This window comes from Caretta caretta, chromosome 8, assembly GCF_965140235.1.
Source record: "Caretta caretta isolate rCarCar2 chromosome 8, rCarCar1.hap1, whole genome shotgun sequence".
Taxonomy (NCBI): domain Eukaryota; kingdom Metazoa; phylum Chordata; order Testudines; family Cheloniidae; genus Caretta; species Caretta caretta.
The window spans coordinates 29,777,623-29,791,913 of NC_134213.1; the positions used below are offsets into that span (position 1 = coordinate 29,777,623).

The following is a 14,291-nucleotide window of genomic DNA, read 5'->3' on the forward strand; positions in this document are numbered from 1 at the left end:
GCAGCCAGCCGGGATCCCAGCAATGAGATGATAGTGTTGGGGCTGGAGAGGACGAAATTGAATTGCGGGAGGGGTTAAGTCTTAGGCCTTAAATATGTTGATGCATATGTTGATGCAGGCCTAGGGTTGCCAGGCATCTGGTTTTCGATCGGAATGCCCAGTCGTAAAGGGACCCTGGCGGCTCCAGTTTGCACCACCGACTGGGCCATTAAAAGTCCGGTCAGCGGCGCAGCGGGCACCGGGGGCTAAGGCATGCCCCCTGCCTGCCCTAGCACCGTGCGGCTCCTGGAAGATGCACCAGGTCCCTGTGGCCCCATGGCTCATGGGCGGCCAGGAAGGCTCTGCGCACTGTCCGCGCCCCGAGTACAGGCTAAGCATCTCCCATTGGCCGGAAACTGCGACCAATGGGAGCTGTAGGGGTGGCATCTGCAGATGTGATGGCAGCGGAGCAAGTAGAGCCTCCCTGGCTGCCCATGCACCTAGTGGCCGCAGCGATCTCACGGCCACTTCCTGAGAGCTGCGGTAAGTGCCGCCGGGACCCTGCACCGCGAATCCCCTCCCACACTCCAACCTCCTGCCCCAGCCCGGAGTCCCTCCTGCACCCAAACTTCCTCCCAGAGATCGCACCCCCCCAACACCCTGCCCAAGCCCTCTCCTGCACCCCATACCCCTCATCCCCGGCCCCACTCCAGAGCCTGTACCCCCAATTGGAGCCTGCACCCCCTCCTGCACTCTGAACCCCTCAGCCCCAGCCTGGAGCTGGGGATGAGGGGTTTGGGATTCAGAAGGGGGCTCCACGCTGGGGCTGAGGGGTTTGGAGTGTGGGAGGGGGTGCCTGATGGCCCAGCTTAGTGCAGCTGTGGCAAGGAACCTGGGGAAAGAGTGTGGTGGCGGAGGGAGGCAGCACTGACAACTGCAGGAAGCAAGAGAAGTGGTGAGGGGTGCACACAGAAGCCCAGTGGGTGGAAGCTGAGGAGGAGTGAGTGACCTACTCGGGCGTACCCCAATGGAAGGAATAGCCACCAGACCTGCAGGGAGAGGAAGGAGCAGGAACTGTGTTGCGCCAAGCAAGGTTGGGTTCGGGTGCGGGGCAGGAGATTCGGAGGAACCACTGAGGGGAGCCTGCCCCAGGGGGAAGAGCAACTGAAGGGAGCACACTCTATGAGAAAAAAGCCTCAGGAAGGTGGGTGAACCCTGATGCTGGGCCTAGTTGTAAGAACAGGGAGTTAAAGGGCGGTGCAGGCAGCAGAACTCCTGAGGGAAGTCCAGGCCTTAGCAGAGGAGGTGGTAGGTTGGGCAGGTGAAGAAGCCAGGTGAGGCCTCACCCAGGCAGCAATCACAGAGGGTGTGTGACATGGGCGTGGGGGGGGGGGCCCGCCCCCAGCCCCCACACCTGGACATGACCTCGCTAATCCCTGCTTGGTATCCATTTCCTAAAGCTCATGAATCTTTCCCCCTAATTATACTTAAATGAGAGGGAAAAAATGAAAGTTGGGCTCCATTCGAAAAAAATCTTGGGGGGAAGGAGTGGGGAAAAAAGTAAGAAAAATAAATGAGGTGAAAGATGTGGGTTGACCACATTTCCCAAAGAGAAAACAGGGCACCGCATGGGGCTGGCCCCAGCTGCTCACTCAAGCCCCTTTCCCCACCTGGGGCTGGCGTTACTGTTTGCCTGAGCCCTGCCTGCCCCCTGTGCAAGGCTGGCCTCTCCACTCGCCCCCCCCACATTCTTTCGCACCCCACTCTTTTGACAAAAGTGGGCATTTGTCCCATTTGCTTTTGCCAACTGATCAAGTTGGCAAGATCAAATGGGACAAATGTCCACTTTTGCCATAAAAAGTCAGGATGGCCAGGACAGGGCTTAAAAAAGGCCAAAACGGGACATATGGTCACTCTAGAAAGATCGTTTCCTTGGGCCCAGTCCTGCAAAGTGCTGAGCACCTTCCCCTATTAACCGTCCCTTGCAGGGGCAAGATTAATTTTCAGCTTAATCCACTGACCTCTGCAAAAGTGGTAAATTGTAGGCTAGATTGGTACAGTTTAATGAAGCAGAGTACTCAAAATCCATACCTACTGATATGTGTAAGTGCTATGGAGCCTAGCTGATTTAGTCATGCGTAAAGTAGTGGGAAGGAAGCAGGTGTCAACTCACAGTGTTGAGGTTAAAATTTGAATAAAATTGGGTCATGAAGTTACAGCTTCATATATTTTAGGGACCATTGTGGTCGTCACGTCTGATCTCTTGCATAAAACAGGCCATAGGACATCCCTGAATTCATTCCTTATCCTACGCGTACTGGTGACATATGCTGAGTAATACATTCAACATCCTTTCCCGCGATTCAGCTACCTTTAGTTGTAACACTTTCATAATATTCTATCAAATCAAAAGTTGATTCACAATATTACAAGTAAATAAAGTAAGCAATAAACATTAGATTTTACTTTTAAATTGCAGAGGGCACATTGGGCTAGTATGTTTCACCCTGGGTAGTTGGCTTAATCCTCAGGTTTGTTAAGTGTTGGCGAATAAAATATAAAATTGCAGGGGTTGTAAATTTTTCCCAAGTGCTGTTGGGACAACTAAGAAAAATGATCAAAAGGTGATGGTTAGGATTGGGGTTATGTTAGCCAGTGAGCAACGATTGTCAATAAGCATATTATTTCTAATGTCAGCTAATAAAGGTCACACAACCCTAGTCTGACATGCTATGAAATGGAGGTGGAAAAGCTAGTTTAAAAAGAATATCCAAGCGATTTATAGACCATCTGTCCCCTCTCTCTAGGTACGTTTACTGTGTAGTATTCGGTTCTTGTGGCTCAGGGGCTGAGAAAAAAGGGTATTCCTCAAAGACACAACTATTCAAGGTCATTGAGCTAAATATTTTAGGTGCCACAGTCTCCTAATCCTTCCATAACTCTGACACCTTACTTATTTGGTTTGTTGTAGCACGACTGTGCTAAGCACTATAAAACATCCCCCCCCCACCCTCCCTCCCACACCCACACATAACCCCTCTAAACAGTTTCTGCCACAAAGAGTTTACAATCTATGGTCACTAGCAATATTTAGCAACAACTGTTTGGCAGCAAATTTAAAATAGGTGATTAATGTACATTGGGGTTTTGAGAGGGGCCATGTTACTCCCTTGACGGCAACCCATTTTGAGGACTCAACTTGCATTAATAAGTGTTGTTGTGGTCCGTAAATGCTCAACGCTATCCACGGGTGGATGGGTGGTTGTGCTCATGCCCACTATATTCTTTGCATGCTCTAACCACAAGAGGAAGACAAAGCCACTTCTTGCAATTTTTTACATGATTACTATAATGAGAAAATGAGTAGGACAGTAAAAACTGGGAGATGCAGGCCAGATTCTGTGGAAGAAGCTCTCCTTGGAGTTGCCCCCTAATCATTCTATGTGATGTAGGGGCTCCATGGAAAAAGTAGTACATCTGTAAGCAAACATTGGATCAGGATCTGCGAATGGGTGGTAATATTTTACTATATTCTTAATGTGTTGTACAGTACCCTGGGCACACGTGTGGGGGGGGGGGGAGGGAGAGGAACTATAAAAATGATTGGTTAGCTGCATTTGTTCACTCAGGGTTTGTAGGGCTCATATGACGTTCTGTATTCTGAATGTGTTTTAAGTTTCACACAGAACTCTGCTGTCTTACAACAACACTTGCTTGATGTGTGTGAATGGTCTGTGCCTTCTGCTACAGCAATAACAGTACTTATTTTTGTTAGCAGGCAGCCAAGAACAGATGACTTAAGCCACACTGCTTGCCTAGCATGGCTGTTTTCTCAAATGCGCGCTTTCAGTGCTGGTCATTTAACCCACTTCTTTTGGGCTCATCTGTGCTGTTGCTTTGACTTCAAGACTGGGAAGTAGGGTTAACAAAAGAATACTGGGATGTCAGTGTCTAGGACAGACTGATCAGAAAACGGGAGAGAATGTCCCCTAGATAACACCACAAAAGTGTTTCAAAATAATCAGCTGTCGAAAGCTCTGATTGACAGATTTGGGTTCTTTTGACCTTGCCCGGGCTTGGTTGATCTCACTGGCTTTCCTACCCTGTGTTATCATAAACACCACATTATGGTTCAACCAGTTTCTATTTCAATCATATCTCTCATTGTTTGGAAAATCCTGAAGATTATTTGGTGATTTAGGGCCATATTGTACTCTCTGCAATCACAGGCTACAGGGATCCAGAGGATTCCAACCTTGGGTGGTCCAGGTGTGAGCAGTGCCACCTCCATAGCAACATATCCCTGCCTTCCTTCCCCACCACAGAAGGGGCTTAGTGGGAGTCAGGGTCTGTGTGGAGAGGGCATGGGGCCAGGGAGACATCACTCACTGTCATCTCATAGACTTTTCATGGGTAATCTTACACTGCTCCACTTTTTCCCTCTGTACCACTGAACTCCCTCTTCACTGGTGAATCCCGTCAGCAAAGGCTCATACTGACAGGGTGCTGGAAGGAGCAGAGGTGCAGAGACTGTGCCAGGGTGACTTCATGTCTCTGGATTCATGAAAATCTCTAGCAGCTGCTGGTTTTTGTGGCAGACCCTCTGTGCACAAGGGTGGGGAGAAGGGGCAATCTTGAGTAAGTCCTGTGAGCGCTACCATAATGTAAATGTTACTACTATGGCTTCTTCAGTGGGGCAAATGCAGCCCCTTTAGGCCCAAAGAAAGAATGTGATGGAAACTCCAAGAGGAAAAATTTTTCCAGGCCGTCTTATGCATTGGAGTTGCCTGTACAGGAAGTTATGTTGTCACTGTGACCAAAGTTGTGTATGTTCTCATTGCAATACTTTGGCTACCTCACTGGTACAAGAGACACGAAGTGGCCAGACGATGATACCCAACATATACAGTTGAAAGAAATAATCTGCATCACACCACAGGATATGTTATAATCTTCCATAACCCAACACTTTATTTAAAAATTACATCACAATGAGAGTCTGTTAATAAAATACACTAATTCACACCAGTCTGCATTGCCTTCTTACTTGGTTTTTTCTTTTTTTTAGGGTTAGCATCTTTCTTCACTTTATTAAAAACTTGATATTTTTTAACATTAACTACTGCATTGTACCTACAGTAGCTGATATCTACCGTAACAGGCAGGTTACAGAGGAAACTTACAGAGCTAATTAACACTTCAGTTAAACTGATATTTTTGGCACCATTAAGTTTTTTTAATTAAACCAAACAAACTACTTCCATATTAAGCCAGTAAAATCACTGATCTGAAACATGGCAGTGATTGTCACGCAACTGCTGTCTAGAAATGTGTAAAAAATGCTTCTTTTGGTTTAAAAAATAGGAATTCTAAGTTATTTGTATGTCACAGCACTTGACTGTGATTACAGAACAGGGCCAGCCCCATTGTACTGTAGCTATTATCATTTTGCTGTGAAGTTTTGGTTAACACGTCAATCTGGGATTCATTTAAGCGGCCGTTGATGGCTTTTTTGCCTTTGGTAACAGCCACAATTTAAAAACCTGTCAGAAGATTGGGGTGGGGGAAAGAAGGAAACATTATTTTCTCTCAGTCATGCTGCTGTTTGGATGAAACCATTGGCTACAATTTCAGTTAAGTTTTCGGGGAAAGCAATGCCACACAATGTTTTGGCGGTTTACTGGCAGCCAATTATCCATCTTACTAATGAGACTTTAAAACATTAAGAGTGAGGAAGCAGTGCGATTCACTGGTCAAGTCTTAATTTCTTTTCCCTGAAATGATGGCTAACTGCATCTATGAAAATGCACTGAGAAAGAATGTATCAACAATAGTAGATTTGTACCAGGGCCATGTTTATACAAGCATGTGCAGTTAGATGCTTTTGCAAATTTTTAGAATCTACAGATTGGGGGGCAGGGAGGATTTTTTTTTTTAAACTTTATAAACTCCAGCTGCTTCTTGCGTCACATATTATCACTCAAAATGAAATGAAACCTATGCTATATATAACTGTTTTTTTCTGGCGCCTGAACTATACTATTTCAATCAGGTTTTGGCACATTAACTCGTGATTGTTTTATGTTTCACTGATTGCAGGCTCTATTGTACTAGTATTTATTCTGAAAGACTTCTATTGTATCACTCACTTCCCTCCTGCCCAAATTACTCTGGGAAACAAAAGGGAACGCTGACTACACTGTTATGGATAAAAAGGGTTTTAATTAGAATAAAGCCTATAAGCATCTTAGGGCTGCTGGTTCCAAAAAAGGACAAAGATTTACATTGTAACTGCGATAGTGTCTGTTTTTTTTTCCTGAGGGGAATGTAAATTTGAACTGGCTATGACAGGAATCTGTTTCATGCTCTTTTTTTTTTTTTTTTTTATAAAACTGATGATCTCTCTTTCTGCCCCTGCTCTTAAAGGGCCTGATCTTTTCCATTGACTTCAATGGGCATTGGGTCAGGCCAAAACTGCAGGGCATAAGCTCTGTCTTAGCTGTTTCTCACAAACATACTCATTGAAGAAAGGACCACTATACTCAGTACCCTTACAGGGAGAAAGAGAAATTACTTGAGGAAACAATGGAACAGTAATTGACAGGAATTAATTCATAGTAATAGAACACTTCAAGGCTTGTGTAATGTAATCAATGTCCCTAACAGGTAACCCTGGCAAAACCCCCAACACACTAAGGGTAAAAATATCACCTCTCAGATTCACACTGAGAATTTGTCATCTGCACCAGTGGTTCTCCAAGCTGGTCCGTCGCTTGTTCAGAGAAAGCCCCTGGCGCGCCGGACCGGTTTGTTTACCTGCCGCATCCGCAGGTTCGGCCAATCGCGGCTCCCACTGGCTGCAGTTTGCTGCTCCAGGCCCATGGGGGCTGCGGGAAGGGTGGCCAGTACGTCCCTTGGCCCATGCCGCTTCCCGCAGCCCCCATTGGCCTGGAGTGGTGAATTGCGGCCAGTGGGAGCCGTGATCGGCCAAACCTGTGGACGCGGCAGGTAAACAAACCGGTCCGGCGCGCCAGGGGCTTTCCCTGAACAAGCGGTGGACCGTCTTTGAGAACCACTGATCTACACAGATCTCTGCTGCATACTCAGAGTTCATTCTGCACACACGGCTCCTGTTAAAGTCAACGGGAGTCCTGCGGGAGGAACAAATGCAGAATATACAGTAGTGCAGGTGAAAACATTTTTAGCGTGGATTAGTCAAGCTATATAGTGAAAAGCGAGAGCAAAACTATATGGAGATATCAAGAGTCTCCTTAAGAACAGATGAAATCTCTGTTAAGGTGGGACAGACAGCAGACCTATAGGAATTCCACATGCATATTGTGCAACTTACACTAATTTGAGAAATAGCAGGTGGAGAAGCAGCATGTTGGCCATTTACCATAGAGTGTGCATTAATAGTCAACTGTGGCAAGGAGTAAAATTTTGGCTGAAATAAATGAAAGTAGGAATAAAGTACAATATATTAGCAAGGTAAATTCTGGTTCTTGGGGTATTTTCACTCTCTTTTAAAATGGATTTATACATGAACTTTGAAAGCTGCAGTGTCTAGGTTTGCCAAACTTCATTGTAGTGTATTCCCCACATTTCATATACAAAAAAGAACTCAAGGCTGAGAGCAGTGAGGCATAAACCTGGGAAATAACACAGGAAGTGTAAGTTGAAATAGTTAGTATGTTGCTTCATTGGAGTCACTTAGCACTTATTTATGCCTTTTTGGACAAAAACTTCCCAAAATGTGTTTCCCACATTCTCTCCCCCACTTCCTTTTGGATAGAGTTGTCTGTGCTACAGAGATACCGTCGCTCAAGTATATACTGGGAAAACAGATAAAAATATAAAATACAAAACAAAAATGCATTACACTATTATAATATTTGAGTAATGGAGTCAATGTCAGACCGATGCACTTTTTGGGGAACTGATTCAAGAGTATCAAGCTGAGCCACTGTACAGAAACCAAACACAAACTAGCATTGTTAGGCAAGAGTAAGAATTGAGAGGGAGACATTTTCAGGGTGCACAGATAGAAAAGATGGCAGTCAGATGTGAGAATGTGCTTTCCTGTTGTACCCACCAGAACCTCGGAGAATATTTTTTGCAGTCTGTATCTATCGTTTTGTGGCAGGTCCTTGAAATATCTTCACATTTGGCCATCGTGCATGCTTATAAACTTACCCCATTTCTCCTTTTGTTAGGCTATGATTTCTTTATTTTTTCAAAACATTTTAAATTTTTTTAACAACTGTTAAAAAAGTTTTATGGTAAAAATAACTCACTATATGATACATATACCCGAAATGGTGTGATACTTTATATAATAAAAGATGAAAATATTCACTTTCCATAATAAAAATAAGTTCTATTTTTTGTTTATTTTACAATATACTTAATATTCTTTTCTTCTTCTTCTTCTTCTTCTTCTTCTTCACGCTGAAAGTAAATAGGTCCGATTAAAGTGGCAAGAGACTGGAGAATGCCTTATAAGCATTTTGAGCAGCCGCATTCCACATGCCTCTCCAGTTCTTCCATGAAGGAGGATCCATCCACACACTGAAAGATGTATTTCCGCCTTTTGCTCCGGAGGGGAACGCAACACTGCCCATTACTGCAACTGCCACGACATTCCATCTGGGGAACTTTGGAGGCAGTGACACACGAGCTGTAGCCATGCTGCTTATGGATCACTTCTCGGACAATCTCCCCCTGGCAAAGATTCTCTGTTAAGACAACGGAGAGTGCAGAGATAGGCTTGTAGAAGATTATAATTTAGAGATGCTCATAAGGGACAGTATTATGAACGTAGGATTTTGGAGATGTGCCCTAAAGGCATGGCTGTGCACAGCAGTTCACCAGAGATGCTCCCCAGTTTGTATTATTAAAGTTTTATTCCTTTCTCATTCACTGGCTTGTTACTTAATGAACCCCAAGATCGTTAGAGAGAGGAAGGATGGGGAAGGTGATAATTATCTTGTAACCCCCTCCCGACCAAACAGCCCTGTGCGTGTACTGACATTTATTTTATTAAAGGCAAACAACAGTGCACTGGGTCTCCATTCTCCACTGCTTTGTACCAGGTGTAAAATGCTATCAGGACAGACTAGAACTCTCTTTGTGCAGGTATGTATTTATACAAGGCCGTGTAGAATCAGGCCTGTGGCCTTCAACAGAACTGGAGATGCTTTAACAAAGCATAGTTATTTAAGCTTCCAGAACCCTGTAAAGTATATATTATCCCCATATTAGATGGAAAATGGAAAAAATATATTAATAGTAAGACCATTATTTGCCATGGGAATGGTTTAATGGCATGAGACTCACATTTGAAACACTTAAGCTCCCTAGAGCCACAGGTACAAATCTCGGTAAGGCTGATCTGTCCTTACATCCTTTCAGATGAGATATATGGAGTTCCATGCAGCTTACTCTGTGTAGGTCTTTAGAGGAGGCTCTCAAACCCAACATTCAGCCTACTCTGTATGAACTTTAATAATCTGGGGTTTGCCCAAGTATACTTGGCAACATTTCCTGTCCTAACCTATTGTGCAGTCACTGTGCAGCAGTCAGATTCATGGAATTGGCAAAGACTGTGATCCTTTCAGATGAAAGCTGCTACCTAAATAAAACATTACGGGTCAAACTGTTGCTTTTGCAGGGGAACAAAGGAAGGACTAGAAGATGGAGTTATAACTTTCTTAGTTTCTAATAGGCCATTTCATTTGGGGGCAAAACAGGTGTGGAACAGACAGGGAGCTTGGCCTCCCCAAAAGACCAATAGGAATATAGGAAAAGCTAAGAATTCTCCATGAGATTCCATTTCAAACTTGTACAGCTCAGGAGAGGGAAGGAATGAGGGCAACTCACATTAATCATCCTACACAGCATGGTTCCTAAAGGAGCACTGCTTCCTGGGAATTCTGCCTTTGCCTTTCTGAACTTCCCCATCGGGGATGTGTTTGTGTTCTGGGGGGAATTTTCATCCCTAATAATGCAGTGAGGACAATCCTTATAGTGTATGAAGGGAAAGATGCACAGAAAAGCACCTACATCCCAAGCCTTCTCCATTTAGATGTCCCACTCAGAAACCACAGAGCTACAAATCCCCAGGATTCAGGAGGAACAGAGCTATTACCATAGATCTACCTTTTCCATGTGTTCAGACATCTTCTGGCCAGCTCTTGTGTGGTTTCCCTCTCCTCCTCCTTCAATGGCTCAAAGGGGCCATTGTCCCATTAATAAGAGTTAAATGGAGGAAGAGTGAAGACAAATGTGAATAGAAATGACAGCAAAGCAGCATCCCAGGCACTGTAGTCAGGCATACCTTTGTCGCAATGTTCTCCGCTATAGTTAGGGTCACATTCGCAGTATGGCTCCCCATGTTCTGAAATTTTACACTGCCCATGGTTGCATTTCATAATTCTGCAGGGATTTGAGGAGTCATTCTTCCTGTCGCAGTATATGCCCATATAACCCTCTGAGCACTTACATGTGTAAGCAAAGTTGACAGCCATGCATTTACCATGGATACACCTGAGAAAGAAGAAAAGTTTAGAGCTGGCTTATGCTTGTGGGGTTTGAATTAGGGCAGGAAGAGACCTCAATTTTTCCAGGAATGTTTACTTTGGATGTGTTAGCTCCCATTCAATTTCTGGCCAATATTCTAAAGCAAAGAAGTTCAGTGCCAGGCATGCTGGCAGAAACTGCAAGTGAATATTGGATAATATTCACAGAAAGCAAATTCTGAACTTAGTGATCATGAAATGTTCTCATGGGAAACCTGAGAAAGGGTTAGGCTCATTCAATCACAGATCAAACAATACAATTTATCCAAACAAAATAGCTCAGATTCAGAGTATCAATACTTGAAAGAAACTGCTTGTGAACAATCCACATGTCAAAGCGTACTTGGAAAAATTATTCTACAGATTACATCACATGTTGAATAAATGCGAGGAAAACTGTTATCTGTCTGTGGAATTTGTGGACAAAAAAGAAGCTAAATTACTCCGAAAAACTTGACTCAGTTCTAGTTTAATGGTTTCATGATTCAAGAGTCCTGCAGTGGGATTTGGTATTTCTGGAGAGGTGGTGCATGATAAGGAAGTGCAATAGATTCCCCCTATTCAGTGGGTAGATGAAGGCTCAGATTGTGGAAGCAGGAGATGAAAGGGGGCATCTTTATGCCTGGGGATGCCATCCAGCAGTACAAACATTTCATAGATACAAAGCTCTCGCTTACATAAACTTTTCCCCGTTTGTTATTTTTACTCCTGGAATTTTAAATTATTTCCATTTTAAAAAAAAGTTTATTTTAACCCTTGCCAGTTTTATGTGTGTGCAAAATAGGCAAAAATAAAAAAACAAGAAATAATAAAAGCAACAATGAGGTCAGGATACAGAAAAAAAGGGTAATTAAGTGGAGTCACATTATTTAAAAAAAGGCATTTTCAACAACACTAAACTAACTGCTGCTCCTCGATCAGTAACCCTTGTTACTCCCCCCCCCGCCCCCAGTCTCCTCCTCAGTTTTGAATTACCACGTCTCCACTTAGATTGTACACTCTTTAGTATGGAGATCATGTCTCTGTCTGTATGGCACCTACCACTCTTTTGGACACCCAGGGTGAAACAAACCTTCACCATTTAAACAACTACAAGTCCCTCTTTCTTTCCTTGCCCAGCCATCCTGACTATTTCCTGATTTTGAAAACTCAGGGGACTGCTTGTGCATCCTCATTGGTGAAATACAATTACAAAAGGCTAGTTTAAATAAAAATAAAATCAATATTTCAGCATTGTTTAGGGTTAGGGTCATGTGTCCAGATCTGTCTTTTATTTTACTCTACCTAGTTTTACTAAGGCTTACAACATAAAGGGCTTCAATCCTGTGAGGTGCTAGGCATACTCAGATCTCCAGCATTGAGGGAGCTCAATACCTGCAGGATTGTGCCCAGAAGCTAGTTTAAAATGGTTGCTGTGCCAAGTGAAATTCCTGTTCACTGCAATCAGTCACACGGATAATTACAGATTGGGTCACTCTGCCTGTCAAAACCATGTGTTTGCAATAACCCTTTCCCACAGATTCTCCAACAGCTTACCATGGGAGTAGCTTCTAATACAAAAGTATTTCCATCTGTTTGAGATAAGACTCAGGGCTACATAGACCATTGGTCTGTGCTGGTTTGTCTATTTGTGTTCCTGTCAGGAAATTAATGTATCTATTCAGTGCCCTGACATGAATGTGCACTTTGTTTCTTTGAATTATAAATACTTCACTCATAAGCCCGTTCCCTGAGACTATACGCTATTCCTTACTCTATTGCTGTTCCTCAGATGTTCTACTCCAAAGGGAACTCCTAAGGACAGCTGAGTTTTGGGGGATTCTGAACGAGTTTAAGTTGGAATACATAGTTCTAAGAACAACATTTATGGCCTTTGGAGAGTTAGACTCTGAACATCACATCCAGCACATGCTGTAATGGGCACTTTCCTTTGGATGTGGATGCATCAAAAAAATGTGCACCATCCCCCTACAGAAAACTCATCCCTGGGTAACGATATGCAATCAGTGGATCATATGCAATGTGTGTGATTGATGTGGGGTTTATGTATGCAATGTGGGGCTGTGTATTTTGGCAGGCACACCCACTGCTGAAAATGTGGCTCTTGATATAAATGCCTCAACTTCCCCTGAACTGGAGAACAGATCTATGGCCTGCCAGCATTCTAAACAAGAAGTGGTTGATGTAAATTTTCAGAGGTGAAGAGGCCTCAGAACTCCTAATGGCTTCAGTGGGAGTTGTGGGTATTTGGCACCTCTGAAAATGAAGCCTGGCTCTGCAAGATAAAAAGTTAAATGTCAGTTCATTGAAGAAAGCATTCCCATCAGCACCAATGACCTTACTTGTTACTAAGGCAAGGGTCTCCAATTTCCTGGTCACACAGTGGGCCTGTCCAGCCTGGATGACACTCACAGATAACGCTTGTCTTCTCTATGGACCGGCAGATGCCATGCTTGCAGATGTTACAGGATTTGCAGCCAGGAAGGACTCCTAATGACTGCTGGGGTAGATCCTTAAAGTCCTGCAGCTCGTTATTAATGCGGACGTCATGGATACATCCATGAAAGCCGTTTGACATCCTATCTGTGCCTTGGCGCAATGAAGATAGCCCAGTAGATGTTGGGATCCCTTCAGATAAAACAAAATATAAATATTATCTTGCATTCACAATAATACTAGAATAAATTATAATGGCTAGCACCTTCCCTTTGAGCATCCCAAAGCCCTGCATAAACACTAATCTAGACAGGCATAAAATAGCTATTCATATTGGACAGGACACTGTGATTAACACTTGGGACATTTAGTGAGTATAACTGGGCACATCCTTGGTTTTACATTGCACTTAAAACATGATCCTTATAGAGTCTTCATGGAAGTAACATCACATTAGTCCTTTGAATTTATAAAGCTTTCAGTCAAATGTTTACGTTTTCAATTATAAAAGGACAGAATTTTGCAATATGTCTAGAGAGGAGCGATGTTTAGCAGAGCTATGTTAGGAAGACACTGAGCTTGCAAAAGGAAGTAGTCAGAAGCCAAGACTACTTTAATGCTCCCCCATTATATGCTTATGCATTACAAAAGTCTAATTACATGATCTTTTTATGCTTATTTCCATAGGACACACTATTTATGTTGGGTGGTTCAGGGGAGATGGTCTCATAGCTCTGTTACCAGATCATCTCTGCTGCATGAGGCTCTTTAATCTCTGACATTCTTAATATGAGCCAATTGTTAAGGTTCAGCTCTGGCCAAAACAAGATTATCCAGTTTTCAGATTTGTGAGGATAATAATTCAGCGGCCATGTAGAAAAGGGATTATTACAAGGGATTATTTACAAAAGGCCTGATCCAGCACACAGTGAAGCCAAAGGGAATTTTTATCATCAGCATCAATGGTTTTTGGATCAGGCCCAATGGCCCTTAGGGATCTATTATAAACCTGCAGCCATTTGTGCTTGGTTTTAATCTAGCTAATTTGGAAAAACCATGGCTGAGGAGGAGATGCTCCCTATCCAATCCAAGTTCTGCCATCCCTATCACTGCAATATCTCCATGAATCCCTTCATGGCTTCACAGACTGTTGAATTAACGGGGCTATTAACATCTCGTCAGACCATAACACTGGAATGTCTTATTTTTTAAATCTCTTAATGTCTTTATTCCAGGCAAATCATTTTCATAGCAGTAACATGATCTGCTGGGAGATGCCAGCTGTATTATTCGCTG

The 14,291-nt window shown here is 43.5% G+C and overlaps 1 protein-coding gene across 1 annotated transcript in view; it reads right to left on the minus strand.

Moving 5' to 3' along the window:
* Positions 1–8,324: 8,324 nt before the first annotated feature.
* SLIT3 (slit guidance ligand 3) overlaps positions 8,325–14,291 on the minus strand; it is an 806,608-nt gene continuing 800,641 nt past the window's right edge. The window contains exons 34-36 of the mRNA XM_048861176.2: positions 12,902–13,187; positions 10,319–10,527; positions 8,325–8,717 (exon numbers count right to left, since the gene is read on the minus strand). Of these exons, the coding sequence (XP_048717133.1) occupies positions 8,479–8,717; positions 10,319–10,527; positions 12,902–13,187 (734 nt within the window). The 3' untranslated portion in view covers positions 8,325–8,478. The remainder of the gene's footprint in view (positions 8,718–10,318; positions 10,528–12,901; positions 13,188–14,291) is intronic.